The sequence below is a fragment of the Calonectris borealis genome, unplaced genomic scaffold (genome assembly GCF_964195595.1).
Source record: "Calonectris borealis unplaced genomic scaffold, bCalBor7.hap1.2 HAP1_SCAFFOLD_293, whole genome shotgun sequence".
Taxonomy (NCBI): Eukaryota; Metazoa; Chordata; class Aves; order Procellariiformes; family Procellariidae; genus Calonectris; species Calonectris borealis.
Genome location: NW_027441676.1, coordinates 1 through 12,566, shown reverse-complemented (window position 1 = coordinate 12,566; position 12,566 = coordinate 1). Strand labels below are relative to the sequence as shown.

The 12,566-nt window shown below is 65.8% G+C and overlaps 1 protein-coding gene across 1 annotated transcript; it reads right to left on the bottom strand.

The window, feature by feature from the left end:
* Nucleotides 1-5,551: 5,551 nt before the first annotated feature.
* On the bottom strand, nucleotides 5,552-11,293 carry LOC142077530 (protein lin-7 homolog B-like). Its single transcript, XM_075139484.1, has 2 exons — nucleotides 10,686-11,293; nucleotides 5,552-5,709 (listed from the first exon to the last, which is right to left on the bottom strand). The coding sequence occupies exons 1-2, from the start codon at nucleotides 10,964-10,966 to the stop codon at nucleotides 5,688-5,690; spliced, it is 303 nt and encodes a 100-aa protein (XP_074995585.1). The 5' UTR covers nucleotides 10,967-11,293; the 3' UTR covers nucleotides 5,552-5,687.
* Nucleotides 11,294-12,566: the final 1,273 nt, after the last annotated feature.

The following is a 12,566-nucleotide window of genomic DNA, read 5'->3' as shown; positions in this document are numbered from 1 at the left end:
GCAGCGCCGCGCACAGCAGCCTGCCTGCGCCCTGCCTGCAACGGCACAGGACGGGCAGCGCCGCGCACAGCATCCTGCCTGCGCCCTGCCTGCAACGGCACGGGACGGGCAGCGCCGTGCACAGCAGCCTGCCTGCGCCCTGCCTGCAACGGCACAGCACGGGCAGCGCCTCGCACATCATCCTGCCTGCGCCCTGCCTGCAACGGCACAGGACTGGCAGCTCCTCGCACAGCATCCTGCCTGCGCCCTGCCTGCAACAGCACAGGACGGGCAGCACCGCGCACAGCATCCTGCCTGCGCCCTGCCTGCAACGGCACAGGACGGGCAGCACCGCGCACAGCATCCTGCCTGCGCCCTGCCTGCAACGGCACGGGACGGGCAGCACCGCGCACTGCATCCTGCCTGCGCCCTGCCTGCAACGGCACGGGACGGGCAGCGCCGCGCACATCACCCTGCCTGCGCCCTGCCTGCAACGGCACGGGACGGGCAGCGCCTCGCACATCATCCTGCCTGCGCCCTGCCTGCAACGGCACCGGACCGGCAGCACCTCGCACATCATCCTGCCTGCGCCCTGCCTGCAACGGCACAGGACGGGCAGCACCGCGCACAGCATCCTGCCTGCGCCCTGCCTGCAACGGTACAGGACGGGCAGCGCCTCGCACAGCATCCTGCCTGCGCCCTGCCTGCAACGGCACCGGACCGGCAGCACCTCGCACATCATCCTGCCTGCGCCCTGCCTGCAACGGCACAGGACGGGCAGCACCGCGCACAGCATCCTGCCTGCGCCCTGCCTGCAACGGTACAGGACGGGCAGCGCCTCGCACAGCATCCTGCCTGCGCCCTGCCTGCAACGGCACAGGACGGGCAGCACCTCGCACAGCATCCTGCCTGCGCCCTGCCTGCAACGGCACAGGACGGGCAGCTCCTCGCACATCATCCTGCCTGCGCCCTGCCTGCAACGGCACAGGACGGGCAGCACCGTGCACAGCAGCCTGCCTGCGCCCTGCCTGCAACGGCACGGGACGGGCAGCACCTCGCACAGCGTCCTGCCTGTGCCCTGCCTGCAACGGCACAGGACGGGCAGCGCCTCGCACAGCGTCCTGCCTGCGCCCTGCCTGCAACGGCACGGGACGGGCAGCGCCTCGCACATCATCCTGCCTGCGCCCTGCCTGCAACGGCACAGGACGGGCAGCACCGCGCACAGCATCCTGCCTGCGCCCTGCCTGCAACGGCACGGGACGGGCAGCGCCGCGCACAGCATCCTGCCTGCGCCCTGCCTGCAACGGCACAGCACGGGCAGCGCCTCGCACATCATCCTGCCTGCGCCCTGCCTGCGAGGTGGGAGGGGTCAGCACCTCGTACATCACCCTGCCTGCGCCCTGCCTGCAACGTGGGATGGGCAGCACCTCGCACGTCACCCTGCCTGCACGTCCTGTACCTCCTGTATCATCCTGCCTGCACCCTGCCTGCAAAGGGGGGGGGTCAGCAGGGAACCCTGGGTCGCCTGCACCCCAAAACACCCCTCAGCACCCCACACGTGTGGGGCACAGGGGACGGATGCCTGGGTCCCCCCAACCCCCCCCCCCCAGACACAGGGGTTCCCCCAAAATCCCAGGGGGGTCCCCGGATGCCTGGGTCCCCCCAAGCCCCCCCCCCGGACACAGGGGTTCCCCCAAAATCCCAGGGGGGTCCCTGACGCCTGGGTCCCCCATCCCCCACCCCTGGCCACAGGGGTCCCCCCAAAATCCCAGGGGGATCCCCGGATGCCCCATCCCCCACCCCTGGCCACAGGGGTCCCCCCAAAATCCCAGGGGGATCCCCGGATGCCTGGCTCCCCCATCCCCCACCCCTGGCCACAGGGGTCCCCCCAAAATCCCAGGGGGGTCCCTGACCCCTGGGTCCCCCATCCCCCACCCCTGGCCACAGGGGTCCCCCCAAAATCCCAGGGGGGTCCCTGACCCCTGGCTCCCCCATCCCCCACCCCTGGCCACAGGGGTCCCCCCAAAATCCCAGGGGGGTCCCTGACCCCTGGGTCCCCCATCCCCCACCCCCGGACACAGGGGTCCCCCCAAAATCCCAGGGGGGTCCCTGGATGCCTGGCTCCCCCATCCCCCACCCCTGGCCACAGGGGTCCCCCCAAAATCCCAGGGGGGTCCCTGACCCCTGGGTCCCCCATCCCCCACCCCCGGACACAGGGGTCCCCCCAAAATCCCAGGGGGGTCCCTGGATGCCCCATCCCCCACCCCCGGACACAGGGGTCCCCCCAAAATCCCAGGGGGGTCCCCGACGCCTGGGTCCCCCCCTGCGGGGAGGGAGGGGGGGAGGGGGAGCCACCCACGTGCGACGCCCACGCGTGTGCGGGCCCAGGGTCGTGATGGGGGGAGGGGGGGGAACAGTGCACGTGGGGTGGGGGCAGTGGGGGGCGGGGGGGGGCGGGGGGGGTGCAGGGGAGGGGCAGGGGGGTGCAATTGGGGGGCGGGGGGGCAGCGGGGGCAGCACGTGTGGGGGGGCAGTGGGGGGGGCAGTGCACGGGGGGGGGAGTTGGGGGGGCAGTGGGGGGGGGCAGTGGGGGGGGGTGCAGTGGGGGGGGTGCAGTGGGGGGGGGCGGGGCCTCAGGGCCAGGGGGTTTTGGGGTGCAAGGGGAGGGTCTGGGGGTGCAAGGGGGGGGTGGGGGATGGGGGGGCGGGCGATGGGGGAGCAAAAGGGGGGTGAGGGGGTAAAAGGGTGCGGGGGGGCAGAGGGGTGCTGGGGGTGCAAGGGGGGTGTTGGGGTGCAGGGGGTGATGCAGTGGGGGGGGTGGGGTGCACTGGGTGATGCAATGGGGATGGAATGGGGGGTGCAGAGGGGACGCAATGGGGGGGTGCAGTGGGGGGCCTGGGGGCGCAAGGGGGGGCAAAGAGGGGGTGCAAGGGGGGGGCAAGGGGAGGGTGCAAGGTACAAAGCAGGGGTGCAATGGGGGGGTGCAATGGGGGTGTACTGGGGTGCAATGGGAGGGTGCCAGGGTACAATGGGGGGTGCACTGGGGGTGCAATGGGGGGGTAGTGGGGGGCTGGGGGGGGCAACGGGGGGGGAGCAATGGGGGGGGCAATGGGGGGTGCTGGGTACAATGTGGAGGTTCAATGAGGGGGTGCAATGGGGTGTACTGGGATGCAATGGGAGGTGCGATGGGGGTGCAATGGGGGGGTGCAATGGGGTGTACTGGGGTGCGATGGGGAGGTAGTAGGGGGCTAATGGGGGGGTAATGGGGTGCATGGGGGGGTGCAACGGGGGGCCTGGGGGTGCAATGAGGGGGTGCAAGGGGGGTGCAAGGGGGGGGGTGCTGGGTACAACGCGGGGGTGCAATGGGGGAGGTGCAATGGGGTGTACTGGGGTGCACTGGGAGGGTGCCAGGGTGAAATGGGGGGTAGTGGGGGGGTAATGGGGTGCAATGGGGGGTGCAAAGGGGATGTACTGGGGGGGTGCAATGGGGGGGTGCAATGGGGGTGCAGAGGGGATGCACTGGAGGATGCCATGGGGGTTGGATGGGGGGGGTGAGATGGGGGGGATGGGGGGGTCGGATGGGGGGGGATGGGGGTGCAGTGGGAGGTGAGATGGGGGATGGGATGGGGGGAAGCCGAGTGTGCGGGGAGGGGGGGGGGATGGGGGTGCCGGAGATGCGGGGGGGGGGGGGGGGGGGGTACCGGAGGTGCAGTGGGGGGGGATGGGGGGGGGATGGGGGTACCGGAGGTGCAGTGGGGGATGGGATGAGGGGGTGCCGAGTGTGTAGGGGGGGGGGATGGGGGGTGCCGGGGGGGGGTTGGGGGGGGGGGGGGGCTCAGGCCCGGCTCTTACCTGGGCTGCGAGCGGCGCTGCGGCAGCTCCGGCTGAGGGAGGCGGCCCGGCGGGGAGGGGGCCCCGGGGGGGGTCGTTGCCCGCAGCCCCCGCACCCGTTCAGGCCCCCGCCGCGCCCCGGGCCCGCCCGAGCCCCGCGGCCGCCGCCCGTTTCCCCCCCTCCCCCCCCCTCCGCTCCACGCCGGGCACGGAATCCCCCCCCCCTCCCACCCCCCCCCCACGCCCGGCTCCGCAAACTCTGCGCGGTCCCTTTAAGAGCGGCGCTGACAGACGGCGGCGCCGGCCAATGGGAGCGCGCCCTGAGGTCCGGCCGAGCCGCGGGCCCCGCCCCCGCGCAGGGTGGGAGGGGGGGAGGAGGGAGGGGGAGCGGCGGCGCGAGGGGCCAATGGGAGGCGGCGGGGGGCGGGGCCGGCGTTGGGGTGATGTCATCGGGTGGGGGGGGGCGGGGGCGGCCGCGCACGCGTGTTGCCATGGAGATGGACCGCCCCCCTCCACGCGTGTTGCCATGGAGACGGGACCACCCCCCACCCCCCCCCAGCGTGTTGCCATGGGGATGGACCACCCCCTCCACGCGTGTTGCCATGGAGATGGGACCGCCCCATCCATGTGTGTTGCCATGGAGATGGTCCGCCCATCCATGTGTGTTGCCATGGAGATGGACCACCCCCAGCAGGTCACCATGGAGACGGGACTGCCCCCCCCTTCACATGTCACCATGGAGATGGACCACCCCATCCACGTCTGTTGCCATGGAGATGGAACGCCCCCTCCATGTCTCCATGGAAACAGTCCACCCCCTCCACATGCGTCGCCGTGGAGATGGACCACCCTGGCCACACGTGTTGCCATGGAGACGGGACCGCCCTATCCATATGTGTTGCCATGGGGATGGACCGGCCCCCCCTCCAAGCCTGTTGCCATGGAGATGGACCGCCCCCAGCATGTTGCCATGGAGACAGGACCGCTCCTTCTATGTCTCCATGGAAACGGTCCACCCCCTCCACGCGTGTTGCCATGGAGATGGACTGCCCCTCCACGCCTGTTGCCATGGAGACAGACCACTCCCCCACGCATGTTGCCATGGAGACGGGACCGCCCCATCCATATGTGTTGCCACGGAGATGGACCACCCACCTCATGTGTGTTGCCATGGAGACAGGATCGCCCCCCCCCCCCCCCCCGCCCCCTTCACATGTCGCCATGGAGATGGACCACCCATCCACACGCGTTGCCATGGAGATGGGACCCACCCACACACGTGTCGCCATGGAAATGGGACTGCCTCCAGCGTGTCGCCATGGGGATGGACCACTCCGCCACGTGTTGCCATGGAAACGGTCCACCCCATCCACGCGTGTTGCCACGGAGACGGACCGCCCATCCACGCGTGTTGCCACGGAGACGGACCGCCCATCCACGCCTGTTGCCATGGAAACCGTCCACCCCATCCACGCGTGTTGCCACGGAGACAGAACCACCCACCCCCCCCGTCACTATGGCAACAGCCCCTCCCACACACACATCACCACGGTTACGCACACGCCTCCCCCACGCGTGTCCCCCCCCCGCCCCGCATCCCACACGTGTGTCGCCATAGTTACGCCCACCCCTACTCGTGTCTGCCCCCCTCCCCCCCCCCAAGAGAGGACCCAGGTGCCCGTCCCCTCCCCCCAGCATGGGGGGGGGGGCGTTGTCACATGACACACGCGTGACACACGTATGACACACGCCTTGGTCACGCCAAGCTTTAAATAGGGGCCAATAAATACTGTACAGGGGGGGCTGCGCCCCATAAATAATCCAAATATACAGAGGGGGGGTCCCGGGGGGGTCTTGGGGGGTCCGGGGGGGGGGCTCTACCCCCTCGATTCCAGCGACCTGCGGGGTGAAATTGGGGGGGGTGTCAGTGGATTGGGGGGGGTGGGGGGGGTTGGGGGGGGTCTCAGGCAGGTTTGGGGGGGCTGGGTTGGGGTTTGGGGGGGTCTCAGGCAGGTTTGGGGGGGCTGGGTTGGGGTTTGGGGGGGTCTCGGACAGGTTTTGGGGGGGTTCAGGCAGGTTTGGGGGGGCTGGATTGGGTTTTGGGGGAGCTCAGGCAGGTTTGGGAGGGCTGGGTTGGATTTTGGGGGGCTCAGGCAAGTTGGGGGGGTTGGGTTGGGTTTTGGGGGGGTCTCAGGTTTTGGGGGTGCAGGGGAAGGTTTTGGGGGGGATGGGTTGGGTTTTGGGGGTGTTCAGGCAGGTTTGGGGGTGAAGGGGCAGGTATTGGGGTGCTGAGGTGGGTATTGGGGGGTCTCAAGCAGATTTGGGGGGGTTGAGTTGGGTTTGGGGGGGCTCAGGCAGGTTTGGGGGGCTGGGTTGGGTTTTGGGGGGTCTCAGGCAGGTTTGGGGGGGCTGGGTTGGATTTTGGGGGGGCTCAGGCAGGTTTGGGGGGGGCTGGGTTGGGTTTTGGGGGGTCTCAGGCAGATTTGGGGGGGCTGGGTTTGGTTTGGGGGGGGCTGAGGCAGGTTTGGGGGGGCTGGTTGGGTTTTGGGGGGGTCTCAGACAGGTTTTGGGGGTGCAGGGGAAGGTTTTGGGGGGCTGGGTTGGGTTTTGGGGGTGTTCAGGCAGATTTGGGGGGGTCTCAGGCAGATTTGGAGGGGTTGGGTTGGGTTTGGGGGGGTTCAGGCAGGTTTTGGGGGGGCTGGGTTGGGTTTTGGGGGTGTCTCAGGCAGGTTTGGGGGTGCAGGGGGAGGTTTGGGGGGGCTGGGTTGGGTTTTGGGGGGGTCTCAGGCAGGTTTGGGGGTGCAGGGGGAGGTTTGGGGTGGCTGGGTTGGGTTTTGGGGGGTCTCAGGGAGGTTTGGGGCAGAGGTTTTGGGGTGCACAGGGGATTTGGGGGCTCAGGGGGGTTTCAGGGTGCTGGGTTTTGGGGCAAAGAGATTTGGGGGTGCAGGGGTTTGGGGATTTGGGGGTGCAAATACGTTGGTGTTTCAGGATTTGGGGGTTTCAGTATTTGGAGTACAGGGATTTTGGGGTGCAGGGATATGGGGGCGCAGGGATTGGGGGTGCAGGGGTTTGGGGGTGCAGGGATTTTTGAGGCTCAAGGATTTTGGAGTTCCAGGATTTGGGGGTTTCGGGGTTTTGGGGTGCAGGTTTTTGGGGCACAGGGCTTTCGGGGCGCTGGGCTTTCGGAGCGCAGGGATTTCGGGGTGCAGGGATTTCGGGGTGCAGGGATTTCGGGGTGCAGGGTTTTGGGGTGCTCACGAGTAGCTGTGGTGCTGGCGGCAGCGGGCGCTGCGCAGCTTCTCGAAGCAAAGATTTTGGGGCACGGGGATTTGGGGTTGTGGGGTTTTTGGGGTGCAGGGTTTTTGGGGTGCAGGGTTTTTGGGGTCCAGGGTTTTGGGGTGCTCATGAGTAGCTGTGGTGCTGGCGGCGGCGGGCGCTGCGCAGCTTCTCGAACCAAAGATTTCGGGGCACGGGGTTTTTGGGGCAGGGGGTTTTTGGGGTGCAGGGGTTTTGGGGTGCAGGGATTTCGGGGCGCAGGGTTTTGGGGTGCTCACGAGTAGCTGTGGTGCTGGCGGCGGCGGGCGCTGCGCAGCTTCTCGAAGCAAAGATTTTGGCGTGCAAAGATTTCGGAGCGCGGGGTTTTTGGGGCACAGGGATTTCGGGGTGCAGGGATTTTGGGGTGCAGGGGTTTTGGGGTGCAGGGGTTTTGGGGTGCTCACGAGTAGCTGTGGTGCTGGCGGCGGCGGGCGCTGCGCAGCTTCTCGAAGCAAAGATTTCGGGGCAGGGGGTTTTTGGGGCGGGGGGTTTTTGGGGCGGGGGGTTTTTGGGGTGCAGGGGTTTTGGGGTGCAGGGATTTCGGGGTGCAGGGTTTTGGGGTGCAGGGATTTCGGGGTGCTCACGAGTAGCTGTGGTGCTGGCGGCGGCAGGCGCTGCGCAGCTTCTCGAAGCAAAGATTTTGGGGCACGGGGTTTTTGGGGCGGGGGGTTTTTGGGGCACAGGGATTTCGGGGTGCAGGGATTTTGGGGTGCAGGGGTTTCGGGGTGCGGGATTTTGGGGTGCTCACGAGTAGCTGTGGTGCTGGCGGCGACGGGCGCTGCGCAGCTTCTCGAAGCAAAGATTTTGGCGTGCAAAGATTTCGGGGCGCGGGGTTTTTGGGGCACAGGGATTTTGGGGCACAGGGATTTTGGGGTGCAGGGGTTTTGGGGTGCAGGGGTTTTTGGGGTGCGCGGTTTTTGGGGTGCAGGGGTTTTGGGGGGCTCACGAGTAGCTGTGGTGCTGGCGGCGGCGGGCGCTGCGCAGCTTCTCGAAGCAAAGATTTTGGCGTGCAAAGATTTCGGGGCACGGGGTTTTTGGGGCGGGGGTTTTTTGGGGCGGGGGGTTTTTGGGGCGGGGGGTTTTTGGGGTGCAGGGGTTTTGGGGTGCAGGGATTTCGGGGTGCAGGGGTTTTGGGGTGCAGGGATTTCGGGGTGCTCACGAGTAGCTGTGGTGCTGGCGGCGGCGGGTGCTGCGCAGCTTCTCGAAGCAAGGATTTCGGGGCACGGGGATTTGCGGTTGTGGGGTTTTTGGGGCGGGGGGTTTTTGGGGTGCAGGGGTTTTGGGGTGCAGGGATTTCGGGGTGCGGGATTTTGGGGTGCTCACGAGTAGCTGTGGTGCTGGCGGCGGCGGGCACTGCGCAGCTTCTCGAAGCAAAGATTTTGGCGTGCAAAGATTTCGGGGCGTGGGGTTTTTGGGGCACAGGGATTTCGGGGTGCAGGGATTTTGGGGTGCAGGGATTTCGGGGTGCAGGGATTTCGGGGCGCAGGGATTTCGGGGTGCTCACGAGTAGCTGTGGTGCTGGCGGCGGCGGGCGCTGCGCAGCTTCTCGAAGCAAAGATTTTGGCGTGCAAAGATTTCGGGGCGTGGGGTTTTTGGGGCACAGGGATTTCGGGGTGCAGGGATTTTGGGGTGCAGGGATTTCGGGGTGCAGGGATTTTGGGGTGCAGGGATTTCGGGGCGCAGGGTTTTGGAGTGCTCACGAGTAGCTGTGGTGCTGGCGGCGGCGGGCGCTGCGCAGCTTCTCGAAGCAAAGATTTCGGGGCACGGGGTTTTTGGGGCAGGGGGTTTTTGGGGCGGGGGGTTTTTGGGGTGCAGGGGTTTTGGGGTGCAGGGATTTCGGGGTGCAGGGTTTTGGGGTGCTCACGAGTAGCTGTGGTGCTGGCGGCGGCGGGCGCTGCGCAGCTTCTCGAAGCAAAGATTTTGGCGTGCAAAGATTTCGGAGCGCGGGGTTTTTGGGCCACAGGGATTTCGGGGTGCAGGGGTTTTGGGGTGCAGGGGTTTTTGGGGTGCGGGGTTTTTGGGGTGCAGGGGTTTTGGGGGGCTCACGAGTAGCTGTGGTGCTGGCGGCGGCGGGCGCTGCGCAGCTTCTCGAAGCAAAGATTTCGGGGCACGGGGTTTTTGGGGCAGGGGGTTTTTGGGGCGGGGGGTTTTTGGGGCAGGGGGTTTTTGGGGCGGGGGGTTTTTGGGGTGCAGGGGTTTTGGGGTGCAGGGATTTTGGGGTGCTCACGAGTAGCTGTGGTGCTGGCGGCGGCGGGCGCTGCGCAGCTTCTCGAAGCAAGGATTTTGGCGTGCAAAGATTTCGGGGCGCGGGGTTTTTGGGGCACAGGGATTTCGGGGTGCAGGGATTTCGGGGTGCAGGGATTTCGGGGCGCAGGGATTTCGGGGTGCTCACGAGTAGCTGTGGTGCTGGCGGCGGCGGGCGCTGCGCAGCTTCTCGAAGCAAAGATTTTGGCGTGCAAAGATTTCGGGGCGTGGGGTTTTTGGGGCACAGGGATTTCGGGGTGCAGGGATTTCGGGGTGCAGGGATTTTGGGGTGCAGGGATTTCGGGGCGCAGGGTTTTGGAGTGCTCACGAGTAGCTGTGGTGCTGGCGGCGGCGGGCGCTGCGCAGCTTCTCGAACCAAAGATTTCGGGGCACGGGGTTTTTGGGGCAGGGGGTTTTTGGGGCGGGGGGTTTTTGGGGTGCAGGGGTTTTGGGGTGCAGGGATTTCGGGGTGCAGGGTTTTGGGGTGCTCACGAGTAGCTGTGGTGCTGGCGGCGGCGGGCGCTGCGCAGCTTCTCGAAGCAAAGATTTTGGCGTGCAAAGATTTCGGAGCGCGGGGTTTTTGGGCCACAGGGATTTCGGGGTGCAGGGGTTTTGGGGTGCAGGGGTTTTTGGGGTGCGGGGTTTTTGGGGTGCAGGGGTTTTGGGGGGCTCACGAGTAGCTGTGGTGCTGGCGGCGGCGGGCGCTGCGCAGCTTCTCGAAGCAAAGATTTCGGGGCACGGGGTTTTTGGGGCAGGGGGTTTTTGGGGCGGGGGGTTTTTGGGGTGCAGGGGTTTTGGGGTGCAGGGATTTTGGGGTGCTCACGAGTAGCTGTGGTGCTGGCGGCGGCGGGCGCTGCGCAGCTTCTCGAAGCAAGGATTTTGGCGTGCAAAGATTTCGGGGCGCGGGGTTTTTGGGGCACAGGGATTTCGGGGTGCAGGGATTTCGGGGCGCAGGGTTTTGGGGTGCTCACGAGTAGCTGTGGTGCTGGCGGCGGCGGGCGCTGCGCAGCTTCTCGAAGCAAAGATTTCGGGGCACGGGGTTTTTGGGGCGGGGGGTTTTTGGGGCGGGGGGTTTTTGGGGTGCAGGGGTTTTGGGGTGCAGGGATTTCGGGGTGCAGGGATTTCGGGGCGCAGGGTTTTGGGGTGCTCACGAGTAGCTGTGGTGCTGGCGGCGGCGGGCGCTGCGCAGCTTCTCGAAGCAAAGATTTCGGGGCACGGGGTTTTTGGGGCGGGGGGTTTTTGGGGCGGGGGGTTTTTGGGGTGCAGGGGTTTTGGGGTGCAGGGATTTCGGGGTGCAGGGATTTTGGGGTGCTCACGAGTAGCTGTGGTGCTGGCGGCGGCGGGCGCTGCGCAGCTTCTCGAAGCGCGCCTCCATCTCCTCCAGCACCCGCGGGGTGTAGCGCACCACCAGCTTCACCGAGCCCTGCGCCGCCTTCAGCAGCTCCACCGCCCGCTCGTGCTGCTCCCCCTCCACGCTCTGGCACCCCGTCAGCACCCCAAAACCACCGCCGGCCCCCCAAAACCCCCCCCAGCCCCCCCAGATCCTGGGCAGCCCCCCCAAAACCCTGGGCAGGTCCCCCCAACCCTTCTGCTGCATCCCTACCTACTGCAAGTCCTCTGCTGTACCCCAAAAACTGAGTTGAACCCTCAAAATCTGTGCTGAACCCCAAAACCTTGTGTTGAACCCCAAAATCCTGTGCTGAACCCCAAAAATCTCAGCTGAACCCCCAAAACCCCAAGCAGCCCCCCCAAAACCCTGGGCAGGTCCCCAAACCCTTCTGCTGCGTCCCTGGGCATTGCAAAGCTTCTGCTGCACCCCAAAAACTGAGCTGCACCCCCAAAATCTGTGCTGAACCCCAAAACCTTGTGCTGAACCCCAAAAATCTCGGCTGAACCCCCAAAACCCCAAGCAGCCCCCCCAAAACCCTGGGCAGGTCCCCCAACCCTTCTGCTGCATCCCTACCTACTGCAAGTCCTCTGCTGTACCCCAAAAACTGAGTTGAACCCTCAAAATCTGTGCTGAACCCCAAAACCTTGTGTTGAACCCCAAAATCCTGTGCTGAACCCCAAAAATCTCAGCTGAACCCCCAAAACCCCAAGCAGCCCCCCCAAAACCCTGGGCAGGTCCCCAAACCCTTCTGCTGCGTCCCTGGGCATTGCAAAGCTTCTGCTGCACCCCAAAAACTGAGCTGCACCCCCAAAATCTGTGCTGAACCCCAAAACCTTGTGCTGAACCCCAAAAATCTCGGCTGAACCCCCAAAACCCCAAGCAGCCCCCCCAAAACCCTGGGCAGGTCCCCCAAGCCCTCTGCTGCGATCCTGGGCATTGCAAAGCTTCTGCTGCACCCCAAAAACTGAGCTGCACCCCAAAATCTGTGCTGAACCCCAAAACCCTGTGCTGAACCCCAAAACCTTGTGCTGAACCCCAAAATCTGTGCTGCACCCCAAAACCCCGCGCAGCCCCCCCAAATCCTGGGCAACCCCCCCCAAATCCTGGGCAGGTCCCCCAAGCCCTCTGTTGCGTCCTTGGGCATTGCAAAGCTTCTGCTGCACCCCAAAAACTGAGCTGCACCCCCAAAATCTGTGCTGAACCCCAAAATCTGTGCTGAACCCCAAAACCCTATGCTGAACCCCAAAAATCTCGGCTGAACCCCCAAAACCCCAAGCAGCCCCCCCAAAACCCTGGGCAGGTCCCCCAACCCTTCTGCTGCATCCCTACCTACTGCAAGTCCTCTGCTGCACCCCAAAAACTGAGCTGCACCCCCAAAATCTGTGCTGAACCCCAAAACCTTGCGTTGAACCCCAAAATCCTGTGCTGAACCCCAAAAATCTCAGCTGAACCCCCAAAACCCCAAGCAGCCCCCCAAAACCCTGGGCAGGTCCCCAAACCCTTCTGCTGCGTCCCTGGGCATTGCAAAGCCTCTGCTGCACCCCAAAATCTGTGCTGAACCCCAAAATCTGTGCTGAACCCCAAAACCCTGTGCTGAACCCCAAAACCTTGTGCTGAACCCAAAATCTGTGCTGCACCCCAAAACCCCGCGCAGCCCCCCCAAATCCTGGGCAACCCCCCCCAAATCCTGGGCAGGTCCCCCAAGCCCTCTGTTGCGTCCTTGGGCATTGCAAAGCTTCTGCTGCACCCCAAAAACTGAGCTGCACCCCCAAAATCTGTGCTGAACCCCAAAATCTGTGCTGAACCC

What these genes read in the sequence shown, in the direction of transcription:
- LOC142077530 (XM_075139484.1), bottom strand. Translation starts at nt 10,966, where the DNA reads ATGCAGCAGAAGGGTTGGGGGGACCTGCCCAGGGTTTTGGGGGGGCTG. An exon ending in CGCCAGCACCACAGCTACTC is followed by an intron (nt 5,710 to 10,685) that starts GTGAGCACCCCA and finishes TTCACCCCGCAG; the next exon opens with GTCGCTGGAATCGAGGGGGT.